Genomic DNA, 14,681 nt, shown 5'->3' on the forward strand with positions numbered 1-14,681 from the left:
CCAAATCCTCATGATTGGAACATGGGATCAATAAGCGTATCACTAGCTGTGTCTTACCGCTATTAAAATACATCAGCGAGTGGGCTGGATCTCTTTTCTTTAATCTCACAGAAAAGGAGGGCAGGTGTGGAAAGCTTATTAAGGTATAATTCCACAGCTCTGTCTGTGTCATTTGGGCTTTATGTTATCGCTGAGATCATTACCACACACTAGTGTGTAGAAACCCTGTGATGTGAGTGGAAAGACAAATGTGTGTGTGTGTGGTGTGTTGTTGTGTATGTGTGTGTGTGTGTGTGTGTGTGTTGTGTGTGTCGTGTGTAGTGTGTGTGTGTTGTGTGTTGTGTGTGGTGTGTGTGTGTGTGTGTGTGTGTGTGTGTGTGTGTGTGTGTGTGTGTGCGCGCGCGCTGGGGGTGCTTCCATATGAAATGTACACGAGGGTGAATCTCAGTGGTGTTAATGGCTTTTTAAATGTCAGGGAAAGTCAGGGAATGATAAAAGAGAGATCTGTTATCCACTGTCCTCATGATCACCGTGGAGCATGTCACTGCTCTCACCTCACAGTGTGTGTGCATGTGTGTGTGTGCAAGAGTAGGCCAACTTCCACCAGTGCTGATGTCAGCATGATTTATGCACCAATCAGATTAGCTGAGAGAGAGGGAAAGAATGAGAGAAAGAGTAAAGAGAGTGGCGAGGGGGCGTCAGACATTACTTCTGGGTTTATTATCGTGCGTTTTCAACTTGTATTTGGACGATTCAAATAATGTGTTTTGATGTACTATCCAGTTGTAAAATATATTTACTCCTTACAGATCAGTCTCAATATCGATATCTCTACATTAATATATATAGATATATATATATCTATATATAGATATATATAAATACAGAGTATATACATATATGGCAAAGCTGGAATTACACTATTTCCCTGGACAGTGGCCAAAATGGATAAAATGAACTATTTTTCAGACATTTCAAATCAAACAATTGTTGTTTTTATGTGTTTTATTCACTTACGTATTTGTGAGGAACAACATTTTCAGCATGTGGTGATGGACAGTTTTTTCTCTAATGTGGAATTTCATATAAAAAAATGTAGATTTGAAATAGGAGGAATGATAATTATATATGCACAATATAAATAAAACACATCAACTGCAAATTAAATGTTGCAATTGATGCCTGGTACTAGGCACTGTGTTCCACGGCTATGCATTACATCTGTGTATAAAACATAGTTGGAAACATCTCATGATATGGATTCCTCTAACCCTACATCCCTGAAAGCTAGTTAACAATTATTATGATCCGGACCAACAACACTCACATTACACATCAGTCCATCCAGATTCTACAGTCCAGTCAGTGTACCTGCCTCCAGAAACACACACACACGTTCGCTGGGAGTGACACCACAGGTGTGTGATGTTAGTGCTGTTGTTGCTCCGGCTGGATTCATCTTTAAGGAGAAATAATCCCGCGTTTACCCTCAGATCTGAAATCATCCCCAAAACCCACACAAACCATGCTCTATATAATAAACTGTATACGTGTACCTGTGTGTGTAATGTGTGTAATGTGTGTGTGTGTATATGTGGTTTGCCAGGTGTCCTGGCCTGCTCTAACAGAGGGTTGAGTGATGTCACAGCAGACTGCATTTTAATAGAGAGGGAAGCAATTAGAGAGGGGACAGGGCGAGAGGTGGAGAGATGGAGGGGCTGTCTTTGTGACACACAGTACGCACAGTTCACACACACTCTCTCACACACACACCCTCATTACTAAGGATGAGTTAATTAATTGCACAGTGATTCACGGTACTTGTAATTAATCTCGTAGGTATGTGAGTGTGTTTTTGAGAGGTGACTTTTCTCCCTTCCCTTTATCCCTTTGTAACACACATTATATCTCGCACAAGCACACGGACATACACATTAGTATTGCAAACCATTCTTTTAATAATGATTCTTAACAAAAATAGTATCTTCTTATTCGCCAGGGTGCTGTTATTGTTCGTACTGTCAGTATCAGCGTCAGGTTAATTATCCCATATTGCTGTACTTAAATTCATTAATTGCTCATTAAATGTATTGCTGTAAACTGTACCTTGATTTATTGAGCCTTATCTTTTACATACAATTTTGTATGTTGTAAGTTGTTTCGCTTTTTTGAAATGTAGCTCTTCGTCTCTGTGACACTGTGCTGTTTTAAACCCGAAGCTCACATTATGCAGGCAAATAAATGACAGCAATATTATATGAGGTCATAGAGCTTTTCAGCCCTGTATCTATTTTGGCTTTGTTTTTTATTTGGTTAAAAGGCTTTTCACCCAAACAGCCCCAATCAGGGAGAGAGACGGAGGGAAATACATTATTTACTTTATAGTGCCCGGTTACATCATGTCCAGCAGAAATGGCTTTTATTCCTCCTCAGAGCTCTTAGCACATTCCTTTCTTTGGATTGGTCCAGTTGAAAAAATGATGCGTATTAATCTTGGCCTCCTCTACCCATGATCTTTTGCATTTATCAGCACGAGCGGGAGTGGTGTAGCAATCACATTTGGAAATGAAACAAATAAAAAAGTTGAAGATAGCTGAGTGAGTGATGAGGCCGGCCAATTGGTAGCACCATAAATCTCCGCCTGTCACCACCCCACCTCTGCCGATACACATTTAGATATTGTTATGATTTCAGCGTGTTTGCATATATGAGCCTAATTTATTAGAATCAAACACCATCAGGCTTATTTACAAGCAAGTCCTGTCCGCTGCCAATAACCCCATTAAGTGCATTGTTGGAGAGTGGGTTATATGATCAAATACACAATAGTAATTGTGAGTGGAAGAGAGGCCGGAGCGATTCTCAATGAGGTGATATCTGCGCTCAGGTTATTGTGCTATTTCAGCATGACATGTAAATCTGCATCACAACCGTCAATCACAGTCGACACCGTCAGAGAAGTGAGCTGTGAAAATGCCAATGACACACTAAAGGGTGATGAGCGGAAAATAATGGAATATGAAAACTGCTGCAAGACCACAAATGAAGTATTCCTTTGCGTTTGAGAGAATGAAATATAACGATTATGTTTTATTTATCTTAGATTAAACTATCTTTACAGCTCCAGATGGCCCCAGATTGAGGAACTGAAACACCCCCCCTCCTCTTTTACCTCCATCTTTTCTCTCTCTATCAATCATTCCTTTTATCCACGTCCCTTCTCTATCTCCCTGCTTGGTTTCCTTGTGTTCTCTGTCACAGGTATCGCAGTATATATCCGGATATGTCAATGATATACATGTATTTGAGCTGCATGGAAGTATGTTCTAAGTGGGACTGGATAACAAACATCAATTCCTTTTAAGGTACTGACCAAAATGGTTGTGTGACAAGAAATTAATGGATTGGTCTGGGGGTGTAACGGTTCACAGAAGTCACGGTTCGGTTCATACCTCGGTTTGGGGGTCACGGTTCGGTACGGGTTCGGTACAACAAGGAAAAGCAAAACAAAGTCCCAAATGCATAATTTTTTTGCTGTTATTTATTTTTAACAGTAGTGCAAGTTTTGGTATGAAAATAATGAACTCTAACATTTGGAATCCTTAACTGTATTACACAGTTAAAAACAAACCACAAACAGTAACACACACACACACACACTCAGATGGCCATATTATTTATATTGGCTGATGTCAAACAAAAAGGTTAAATAAGCTGTACAACTAAAAAGAATGTCTTAAAATATTAAAATAAATAATAAGAAAGTGTTTGAATCACAATCAATAAAAGGCAATACAGAACTGTATAACATCTCCTGATGTCAAAATATAAAATACATATAAAACAAAATAAAATCTGTACCTTTAGGAGCAATGTCTAACATGTGTAATTAACTTATGAGTGTGTGAGGCCATTATGCCTAAATAAAGGTACTCAAGCTTTACTCTATTTAAGTTTTTCTTCAAAAAGATGAGTTTGTCTACGTTGTCAGTAGTGAGGGCAGATCTGTTGGCGGTAACTATGGCACCTGCCGTCGAGAAAACCCTCTCGCTGGGGACTGAGACATGATTGAGCATGTTTGACGTGTGTTACCACTAGCATACCGCACCGCTGTCGAACAACGCCGACACACCGTCCTCGTCCGATCCACAACTCGCACCCCATCATTGTTGTAGTCCACAGGGAACCCAACATGTTCCCACACAGCTGATTTAAAAGAAGCAGGTGGGTCTTCTAGCTCCTGTGTGAACTCGCCATAGCTACTAACTTTTCTTCTTCATGTATTGTGTTCGTTTTGTTGTGTTTTGTTCTTGTTCTTCATTTGTTATTTACGGGCGGCTGGCTTTTAGGCGCAATACTGCCCCCTGGATTATATATAGTGTAATTATAGTTGTAACTGAGTGACAGACTTTTTTCCCACTCGTAAAAAAAGGCGTATTCGCCGTGTGACTGCATGTGCCGAACCGTGACGGTACGGGACGAATACGGATACCGTTACACCGCATATTGTTTACTTATTCATATTCTGCAGAGAGTTTCTGATTTAAATCATTCTGCCACTTAAGGGTATTCAATGTGACTGCTTGTTTTAGAAATTCATAATTGGAGAAGTTGTGGCTTCTTTATTGTCATCATGTTGGCACTGAATCAGAATCTGTTTTATTATCATAGGTTTATACATGCAAGGAATTTGCTTTGGAGACACAGAAAAAAGAATACGTAGAAAAACGAAAATAATACAATAGAACTGTTATGACAGAAACTCAGGTAACACATTGTTGCAGGTTTTAAAACATTCAAACAATCCCCTAGTTTTACTTTTGGGGGACTAGAAGAAGTAGTTCCCAGCCAAGTTTGGACATCTAAATTATAGCTTCATAAAGCCCAGGTGCAAAATATTTTACACCTTTTAGTTTGCATTCACTTCCTTACATGTCATGTCATTCATTACTTCAGACATTCAAGAAATCATACAGTCATTACCCACGACACACACACACACACACACACACCACACACACACACACACACACGCACACGCATACTCTGACTGACAAAGAAGAGACAGAGAGAACAGGGGTCTGGGGCTAAGTAAAGCGGGTGCACTAGGTTATGCGTCATTTACCGCAGCTCAATAACAACCCTTTCTCTCCGCCCGACACAACCTGGTCACGCAAAATGACACTCGCTGTCCCTCTGAGAAAACACACACACATCATATCTCCTTTCACCCTACGGTGGCCTTAACCAGGACACATCACATACCCACTCTACTATCTGCGTTGGTGACAGATGTATTATGTAATGGTTTTGAAAGGTATTGATTCACACGGGACGGGCCAGTTAAGAAACAGTAGAAAAATGAGATTTCAAAATCAACATGGCCTGAGGGGGTGGGGGGTTGTGGGGGATAGGGCGGTGAGGAGAGGGGTCAGCAGTGATGGAAAAACATTGGAAGAAGGAGGGATAGCACAGGTACAATTCACAAAAGAGGAACGGGGCAGTACTTGAAACATGCATGAACTAAGTGTGTGGTGTGTGTGTGTGTGTGTGTATGTGTGGTGTGTGTGGTGTGTGTGTGTGTGTGTGTGTGTGTTGTTGTGTGATGGTGTTGTGTGTGGTGTGTGTGTGTGTGTGTGTGTGGTGTGTGTGTGGGTGTGTGTGACCTTGGCGTGGCCTGGTGGTAAAGTGGGGCGTCAGGAGAGTCAGTGTGAGAGCAGCCAAGCGTTCTCCCTCAGATTAGCAGGCTTTATTACTGCCACCAACTGCTGGCCTGACAAATCCTTCTTATTTCATTTTACCTTCCTTTACCTCTGCCTTGCTCTTTCTCTGTTCCTCACTCTTGTATTCCCCTAAAAGCTCCCTCCCCCTCTTTTCCCTCCCCACTCTGCCGTAGCTTGCATGCTCTACCTTACACCCCCCCCCCCCAGTTTTTCCTCACATTGTACAGCCCTATTATCTATTTCCTCCGTTGTTTTCTCCTCATTGTCTTTCCCTCTCCCATACTGCTCTGCCCATACCTATACAGCTATTTTTCTGCCTTCCTCGACTCCACCTCTTGCTCCCCTCCTCTCCCTATCTCCCCCCCACCTCTCCCTCCCTCTCTATAGTTGTGATGAATCTGTAGACAGGGGCTAATAATTGTACTTCAGCCCAAGTGCTCATTTTCTTTGTGTTTGAAAGCCGTGACAGGCAGGAGCTCTTTTTTCTCTTCCTCCCCCGTCCCTCCTCTTTCTCCCTCTCCCTCTCTCTCTCTTTTCTTTCTATCCTCACACAATGGGTGAGTAAAATAACTCAGGGTTTACAAGGTCATGCTGTCTAGCGGTGAGGACACGCTGGGGATTTGGGGCTGGAAGGATTTCCTCAAAGGTGCCGTGTTGAGACTTCAATAAAAACAGAGAAAGTTATAGATTCCACGAGCAGATCTTCGGGGGGAAATAAGTGCATTTGATAGTGAACACGCTCACTGAATCTATCTGGATCCAAATGTTATTAATGCTGCTTCAAAGAATCTGTATAAAAGAGCAAGACAAACATTTACTTTGTTGCATTTGCCAACAACTCCAGCGTCTTCGTGTTACAAAACGTTCATCATTTGCAAAGAGTGAGCTACTTAAAATGCAGTACTTCCTGGCATATAAAACATCCACAACTTAAAGTGCATTTCTGAGCATCGGTTGTTTTTCTACTTTAGTGGTTAGTTACATCTCAGAAAGACGGGGCAGCCCCCTTGCACTGTTTACCTGAAAAGCCTCACTCACACACATTCACACACTTAACAAACAAGGAGGCTGCAGGGGTTTTGTCCTCCTAAAAGTCCATTCAAATAACATGTTTAAACATTTGCAACACAACTTTTACTTAATTATTTTGAAAAAAAAAGTTTTTAAATGTATTAATAAAGGATGTCAAATCCAACCAGTAGCTCTTGGCTGTATGCTGTCCCCTCTGTTCCCCTCTTTCCATCGATGTACTCTATACTTAAAACTTTGAATACAAATTACACACATGTAAACAAAAGAAAGAAAATTGTAATATGAAAACCAGGTATCATACAATAGTATTTTGTTCAGGCGTTTTTTTAAAGCAATGCAGAGAAGTACAGGCCATTCCAGATGTGTGTGTCCCTGAAATGGATGCAAACTTGAGCTCTACGAGTCAGACACTAAGGGGGGTTTGAGATGTGATAGTGTGTGTTTCATAAAAATAAACGTGTTCATTATTATGTGTTATAAGTATGTATTGAAGTGCATAGGAATGATCCCTTCACCTGAAATTATTTTGTAAATTCATGAAAATACACATTGTATAAAGACTCATTTCATAAACTTTAAGAATCTGAAGCCTGTTGAATAAATAAGAAAAGGTCAACTATATTATAAAGGGAAAGAAGCCCCCCCAAAATGTTATAAAATGAACTACTGAAGATTTGTTTTCTTTAAATATTATACATAAATGATCTACTGAGGCTGCGTCCTAAAATGCAGTGTGCAGATGCTGCCAAGACATAATGTGTTTGTTGACTCAGCAGTATTACTTTATGAAAATGGATCAAGAGTTGTAATCACAATATCATCCTCAAAAGGGAGAGGTGGAAAGAGAGTAGGGGGAGGGGGGAGACCGGAGAGCAAGACTTTATTGCCTGCTGTAGTTAGATGGTAAATTTCCTCCTGGCAGATATTTATTGAGTTAGTTGAGTCTAGAGAGAGCTTTAACATTGATTGTGATCATTAAATATATCCGCTCCAAATGGCAACATGGCATTCCATCAGTCAATGGAGCCAATAGGAGTAGAACAAAGGCATCATCAAATCAATCCTCTCATAATTATTCCTTGAGAGGTGAAATTAATCACAAGAAATAAAAACAATAATGGAAAATGAACTGGTTCAGTCGTAACAATTACGCCCAAATTGAAATAAACTCAGTGAAGGGGAAAAAAATCAACTGTAAATCCAACTAATTAAAATAACATTCTAATGTACATTGGTTATTTGGTTTGCACAGGCTTGCAGTTGTTATATTGCCTTGTTGTGTTATTATAAGAGAGATGAAGTGATGGAGAAATGAAGAGAGACAGGAATTAAAAGTGTTGTGTGTTTGCAGGTGTGTGTGTGTGTGTTGTGTCCTACACTTGTGAGAGCCGTGCTCCTCTCTCCCCCCCGCTCGCTGAGAGGAAGTGTAGCTTATTGATTAGCTATCAGATGATTCCGATAGGGGCCTGATCGATAGGACTTTGTATGAAAGCCAGGCAGGACCCTCCCTCTCCACTCAGGCACCACACCCATGGATCGGCCTCTGCAGTGCACAGACGTCTGTTGTTTGTTTGTTCTCCTGAAGATCCTCCTTTGTGTCTCCGGTCCGCCCCCACCAATCGAAGGCTCCTCAAACGCCTGTTTCCCATAGCTCCACTTTTATATAGTTGTCATTGATAAGCTAGACATGCAGGGATAGCTGAGCACGAGGCCTTCATCAGTGTCAGTTATTGTATTCCTCTGTTGAGTCTTCCTCTTTTAGAAGGGAGGGAGGTGAGGGAGAGGAAGAAGTCTCAGGTGTGGAATTACTCTCTTTAGGATCCTCACTGAAGCAGGTTGTGAAACTGCAATAAAATAACCATCTTAACAAGTTATTCAGTCTAGAAATCCTTTGAATACAATTATTTCAAAAGCATTGAAGTGTGTCATGTTACAGTAGTCAGATCCATCTTGAGAGATAAGGCAGGAGTTGTCTTTACTATATCCAGTGGTGGCTCAGCCCAACAGGAGTGTTTTTTGGAAATGACAAAACACAGCAGGGCCACTGACTAAATAGGGTCTCTGGGGTTCTAACAACAAGCAGAGGGGAAACTAAACAGCTGACACGCTAAACACAAACTAACCGGGAAAGATGTTTTGCAGTCACACACTAGTCTCACTCTCGAAGAGGTGTGTGTGTCATGGTGAAAATATGTTATATAATTCATTATAAAAGAAAAAAATAGCTAATTCTCATGTGTGCGCAAAATTATTTAAAATTGTGCAGAGATTGACGTCACAGCGGACTAGCACCATGGACAGCGGTTCATGAGACTCCCTTTGTTTTGTTTTATTACGTATTTATTTCAACAAGGACCATGCATACAAATACATTCATCTCAGAAAAGAGAAGAGATGAATTATACCAGATGTGTAGCTCATTTTCATCCAGCTTTGTTCCGACCTTGAATAGTTAGAACAATCTGCTTGGTTTCCCACTCTTCCTTGCAGGGTACATAAAAGACTGAGTGCTCTTGCAGTGTGTGATTGTGTGTGTGTGTGTGTGTGTGTGTGGTGATGTGTGTGTGGTGTGTGTGTTGTGTGTGTGTGTGTGTGTGTGTGTGTGGTGTGTGTGTGTGTGTGTGTGTGTGTAGTGTGTGTGTGTGTGTGTGTGTTGTGTTGTGTGTGTGTGTGTGGTGTGTGTGTGTGTGTGTGTGTGTGTGTGTGTGTGTGTGTGTCCTGTGCTGTGAAAGGACAGTGATAAGACAGCTGTACTCTGGGTGCAGGACAGATTATGACAGGGCAGGACACTGGTATCAGTTTCTCTGCCGGCCATGGCTGTGTCAAGGCTCAGCATGTGTCTGGCTATATGTGTGAGTGTGTGTTCTGTGAGTGTGTCTGCATCGGAGGGACAGGAAAAGTAAAAAGGCAGTTCCGCTGGTTTGACTGCGTGTCTATGTGTGGACCAAAAAGAAGAACAGAGTTGTTCTGAATGTGTTATTTATGATTGACTGTTTGATCTTTCTTTTGCACATAACTCCTGTCATAAAGCATTTGAGCAAAGCTTGGAGAAATTTTTTTATTTCATTAAATGTGTCACTAAACTCTGTGTAATGTTTTGGCTTTTTTAATACACAATTAATACTTTCCTCAGAAACAGTCCCTCTTAGTCATACTCCAGCATTGCTCTCTCTCAGCTACACAAATATCTCCCCCTAATGGCCTCCAGATGAATGCATCTCCACGTTTTTTCTTAAATAATTTCACACACATCTTACTGTTAAACAGATTTTTATTAATTGTTTTTTTCCCTTTTTGTTTTTTCTTACAGATATCATGACACTGGAATGCTGATGTTTCAAGAGCAACCTCAACACCCAGACTGCCATAAAGCACAATGTCTCAAAAGCAACCCAACAGCGGCTTCAAGGCGACCAATCCACAGCAAACCCCGAAGCCAGATTCAATATTAAAACAATGATGATAAATAATGACAGGAGATGGAAATCCCTCACATTCATCTGCTCAAACAACAGGGGAAGAAACACAGAAATTCAAGGTCCTGGAGATTTTCCTCATACTCAAGCGGACATGGATCATCCCGCAAATACCTCCAAATTATCATTTAGATTTACCAGAGTATAGATTAAATAAAATAACAAACGATTATGCCCACACCCCTTTAGCACATGCCCAGAATTAAGATATTGTAAATATTGTACAGAAAGTGAATAGGGACATTGATAAGAAATACAAGTATTGCAGAATAATGTATATAGCCATAAGAATCATACCTCTAGTGTGTTTATATATTCATGAGTGTCACATGCCCATTACTCCTTTTTTCTTCTATGCCCAAAAAGATTTAGCACAATGATGAACCAACGATCTCTGTATTTCAATAGGAAACATCTTCGTGGAACTAGAGACTGAATTGAATTGGGAAGACACAATATTGGGCATTCAGTGCACTACTGCAGCAAACTGATGCATATGCCATGGAGTGTATGCTTATTAGGTAACCCTGTATTCTTAGCAAGACAGGTCAGTAGCTTTTATGAACTTTTAAAAAGACAATTTATAAATGAAAAATAATCAAGAAAGTTATAAAAAGCTAGAGACAAACACAACTATAACACATCCCTGAATTGTGTCCTAAATCTACTCCACCCCCCCATCGTCCCATTGTAAACTATCACAGCAGAGCTGAACACAACTTTCATTATTCAGTAGATTGTATATGAGACCCCCCTTCTGTACTGTATATGTAATGTGTTTTAGCCCCCGTAGTGACGTGACATATCCAGATGGACTTCTGTGCTGTGGCAGCTCTCTTGTATTGTGCAGTCAGAATACAAGTTACCTTTTATTCAGTTCATACCTAGCTGGACCTGACCGTAACCCACCACCCTTCCTCTTTGAGATGATTTGGCTAGTCCTCCACCTCCTCTTCTCCTCCCCCCTCCCCTATGTCCATCAGAGGGCCTGTATGCCTGCTGACCCGTCTGCCACCAGGCGCTCGCTCAGCTCCCACAGGCTGGCGGCGCTGCTCTGGTCCTCGGCCTGGCTGGACGGCAGGCAGCGGAAGCAGTTGTTGAAGTACATGCCGCCCAAGCCCTCCAGCTCCGGAGCACGGCACAATACACCGTGGTGGCCGCCCCTTGTTGCTACGGAGAAACACACAGAAGAGATTGGAGGTCAGCGGGCAACTCACGAGACAACGAGACGGCCTCAGCCTGCGGGAGGAGACAAAATAAAGAGAACACATTCACTGACTCACACATTAGGACATGTCCTGTCCAGAGAAGAAGAGAAAGGAACGAACAACGGACACCAACTACAATGTTTTGTCCTCTGTGAGACATACATGATAGACAAGAGACAGCAAGACCGAGTGTCAACAGGAAAGAAAAAAAAGGACTGCACACGCTGTCTCTCGCTCTGCAGCCCATGATGACTGGGTCATATTACCATGGGGAGCAGCATAACCCCTTACTGTACATATATTTATATACATATATTTATTTATTTATTTCTCTATCCGGTGTGTACAGGACTTCTGGCTATATGGGACCATGAGAATGCTACAGATGTAAAGACGGGACAATCTGAGGACATGAAAATTACACCAGCTTCTGTCTGTGGGAATCAGCAGGAAACAACAGCTTTTATGGACCCTGTAAAAGTGTTAATGCTATGCTTATGAACATGTATATTTTCAGATGATGTGTATATGGGTGCAGCCAGGCTTTCAAAGTTGAGAATATGTATTGGAAATGATGCAAGTACGTGTTTAAATCAGACGTTGGTTGTTATAGATTTGTTCACAAACAGACGAACACGCCACAAGGCTTTTCCTCAAGCCCTCTCAGTAAGTCTTCTCATTTTTAGTTTACATTTAAAGATCACTCAAGTCTAAAGCCGAGACAAACTGAACAAGTAAAACATTATTTGGACACAACCTGCTAAGTTCTCTAATGCACCACGTCCCATCAGTCAGTAATTAGTAGGGATATTCTTGGAGGACGGAGATTTCTGTGACATTTGAAAATGAATGTTAAAACTGCAGCAGAATAAACACGTCGGAGAGAATTACACACACAACCCAACTGCTCAAAGAGGGACCTTTCATGTTGCAGCTCGGGCTAAAAGCTGCTGTGACAGCTTCCCTGCAAACTCCGGGGCTGGAGACAACTTCTATACGGCCACATGAAATGGCTCGCCTCTTTATCTCCCAATGAGAGGCAGAGAGAGTGAGAAGGGGGGGGGGCAGAGAGAGTGAGAGGGAACGCTGATGTGGAGGCTGAGGACTAATGTTTAGCACAGAGCACTGGCACGCTGTGAGACAACCCCTTGTACGTAGCAGTCAAACATGGGCAAGACACACACACATACACACATGCATAATGGAGTCACATTACATGCCAACTGTTTGAACAGCTTCCTAAAGCAGCTGTGAGACAAACACATATGAAGTGGAAAGATCCATTGAGGTCTAAAGCATTTATACTTTCACATGTACAAGTACAAACGTATGCATATAGATGCAAATGCAATGATTGAAATACACACACCAACCAGATTCCAAGAAATATTTTCTCCTTAACACACACACACACACACACACACACACACACACACACACACACACACACACACACACACACACACACACACACACACACACACACTTGCACACAACCCCCCTCTAAGCTTTTAGTAAACTTCCGCCAGTAGCTCTGGTGTGTAACGTCGCAGCAGCAGATTGAGTGTGTTTGAAAGTGCAGTGTGATGAGAGAGCTGGTAAACAGCAGATGAAACGGCAGCATCTCTGTGTGTGCCGCTGTCTGTCTCACCTGCCAGTGGGGCGATAACTTCATCCACATCACATGTCGCCATATCAAAGACAGACAAATGCCAAGCAGTGTCTCTGAGTTGCAGGTTCACACGCGCTCAGTTAACTCATCTCCCTCGCTTAGGGCATCTGATTTGGCTCGTCTGAAGCTAAATGCCTTTTAAACTCCACTGAAGATTTCAGTGCTGCAGCTCCGACTCGCTGACGCCCGCCTTGAACTTGGCTGACTTTCAAAGCAGTTTGTTTGGGTTCGGTTACCAAACACTGGTGCTGCTGCAAGTTAAAAAAAACATTCAATTTCATAATCCAGATGGATGTGGCTGACTTCATAATGATGACTTCAGTATTTGATTTTTGTACTAAGTTGCTTTCTATCTATGCGCTGCAACAGTCTAGTTAGTGGGTATATGGAGCAGTACATCCACTGTTAGTGCTGTGTCTCCACCAATGTGCTATCTTAGTGGTGTTTATCTCATCCCCTCACCACTTGACCCTGTGACCTCTGCAGAAATAAGGCTGATGAGATTAGGCATTAACATGCTCAACCACCCACCACAGCCATCTATCATTGTGTGGTGTGTGTGTGTGTGTGTGTGTGTGTGTGTGTGTGTGTGTGTGGTGTGTGTGTGTGTGTGTGTGTGTGTGTGTGTGTGTGTGTGTGTGTGTGTGTGTGTATTTCCAGATAGGAGGCAAGGGGTGTGCGCGATAGTGAGAAAAAAGAACAAGAGGGGGTGTGCAACATTTTCAATACACGTACATTACACAATTTGACAAAATCACATACAGTATTCATATGTGCATGTCTGAACACGAGCATGCGCCTGCACACAAGCACGATCACATACTCAAATAAAAACTTGGGACGATCTACATCGAAGGTTACATCAATGAAATTGTGTGCATCATAACAGCCATTTCTAACCCGTGTTAAACTGTAGATTATGCCTGTAAATGTTGCTGTCTACAAACTGATGGATTTCGCTGTGTCTTTCTATCTTCTGCAACTAAATGTGAAGCATTACTTGTGTACAGTAGTTTCAGAGAAACATCTGTGGTGTTTTAGAGTTGATCTAATAATACTACTCAGAGCTGTAGATTCTGACTGGCCTGACAGATGGACTTGACATGAGACTTAAAATAGTTCTAACACAATAATAATATGCCGCAATTGGTTGTGTTGAGGGTTACTGCAAAGGTTTTGTATCTGTAGTTAATAAGTGCATTTACTTAATTATTGTAATTCAATTAATGATGGTCACATGCCCGCCTATTGCTGTGCAATTGGCCCTTTCAGAAAGCCACATTGATTCACCTACATACATTTATCACTGTTTCTTATTATTCTTCAAACTATCTGATCATTTGCAGTGAGGAGACTTAGCTTACTCAACATGCTAAGGCCCTAAAGACTCCAGTGAAGACTTACGACTTGACCAGGACTGATTTTGATTTAGTTGAGACTTCGCTTGAACATTCCCAAAAGAAAAAGAGCTCTGCTATGACCACAATGATTTGGGGAGGGGAGAAGATGGGACAAATGATATGCACCAAAACAACAACTAAATCTAAAATGATCCTCTATGCTAAAAATA

General features: G+C 41.6%; 2 protein-coding genes across 2 annotated transcripts in view; one reads left to right on the forward strand and one right to left on the reverse strand.

Moving 5' to 3' along the window:
- The window catches only part of LOC117545697 (transcription factor Maf), a 55,265-nt gene extending 44,400 nt beyond the window's left edge, over nucleotides 1-10,865 (forward strand). The window contains exon 3 of the mRNA XM_034215598.1: nucleotides 10,066-10,865. The gene's annotated coding sequence lies outside the window, so the exon portion shown is untranslated. The remainder of the gene's footprint in view (nucleotides 1-10,065) is intronic.
- wwox (WW domain containing oxidoreductase) overlaps nucleotides 10,009-14,681 on the reverse strand; it is a 133,960-nt gene continuing 129,287 nt past the window's right edge. The window contains 2 exon segments of the mRNA XM_034215597.1: nucleotides 10,009-11,368; nucleotides 11,371-11,401. Coding sequence (XP_034071488.1) covers nucleotides 11,211-11,368; nucleotides 11,371-11,401 — 189 coding nt within the window. The 3' untranslated portion in view covers nucleotides 10,009-11,210.

The sequence above is a fragment of the Gymnodraco acuticeps genome, unplaced genomic scaffold (genome assembly GCF_902827175.1).
Source record: "Gymnodraco acuticeps unplaced genomic scaffold, fGymAcu1.1, whole genome shotgun sequence".
Taxonomy (NCBI): domain Eukaryota; kingdom Metazoa; phylum Chordata; class Actinopteri; order Perciformes; family Bathydraconidae; genus Gymnodraco; species Gymnodraco acuticeps.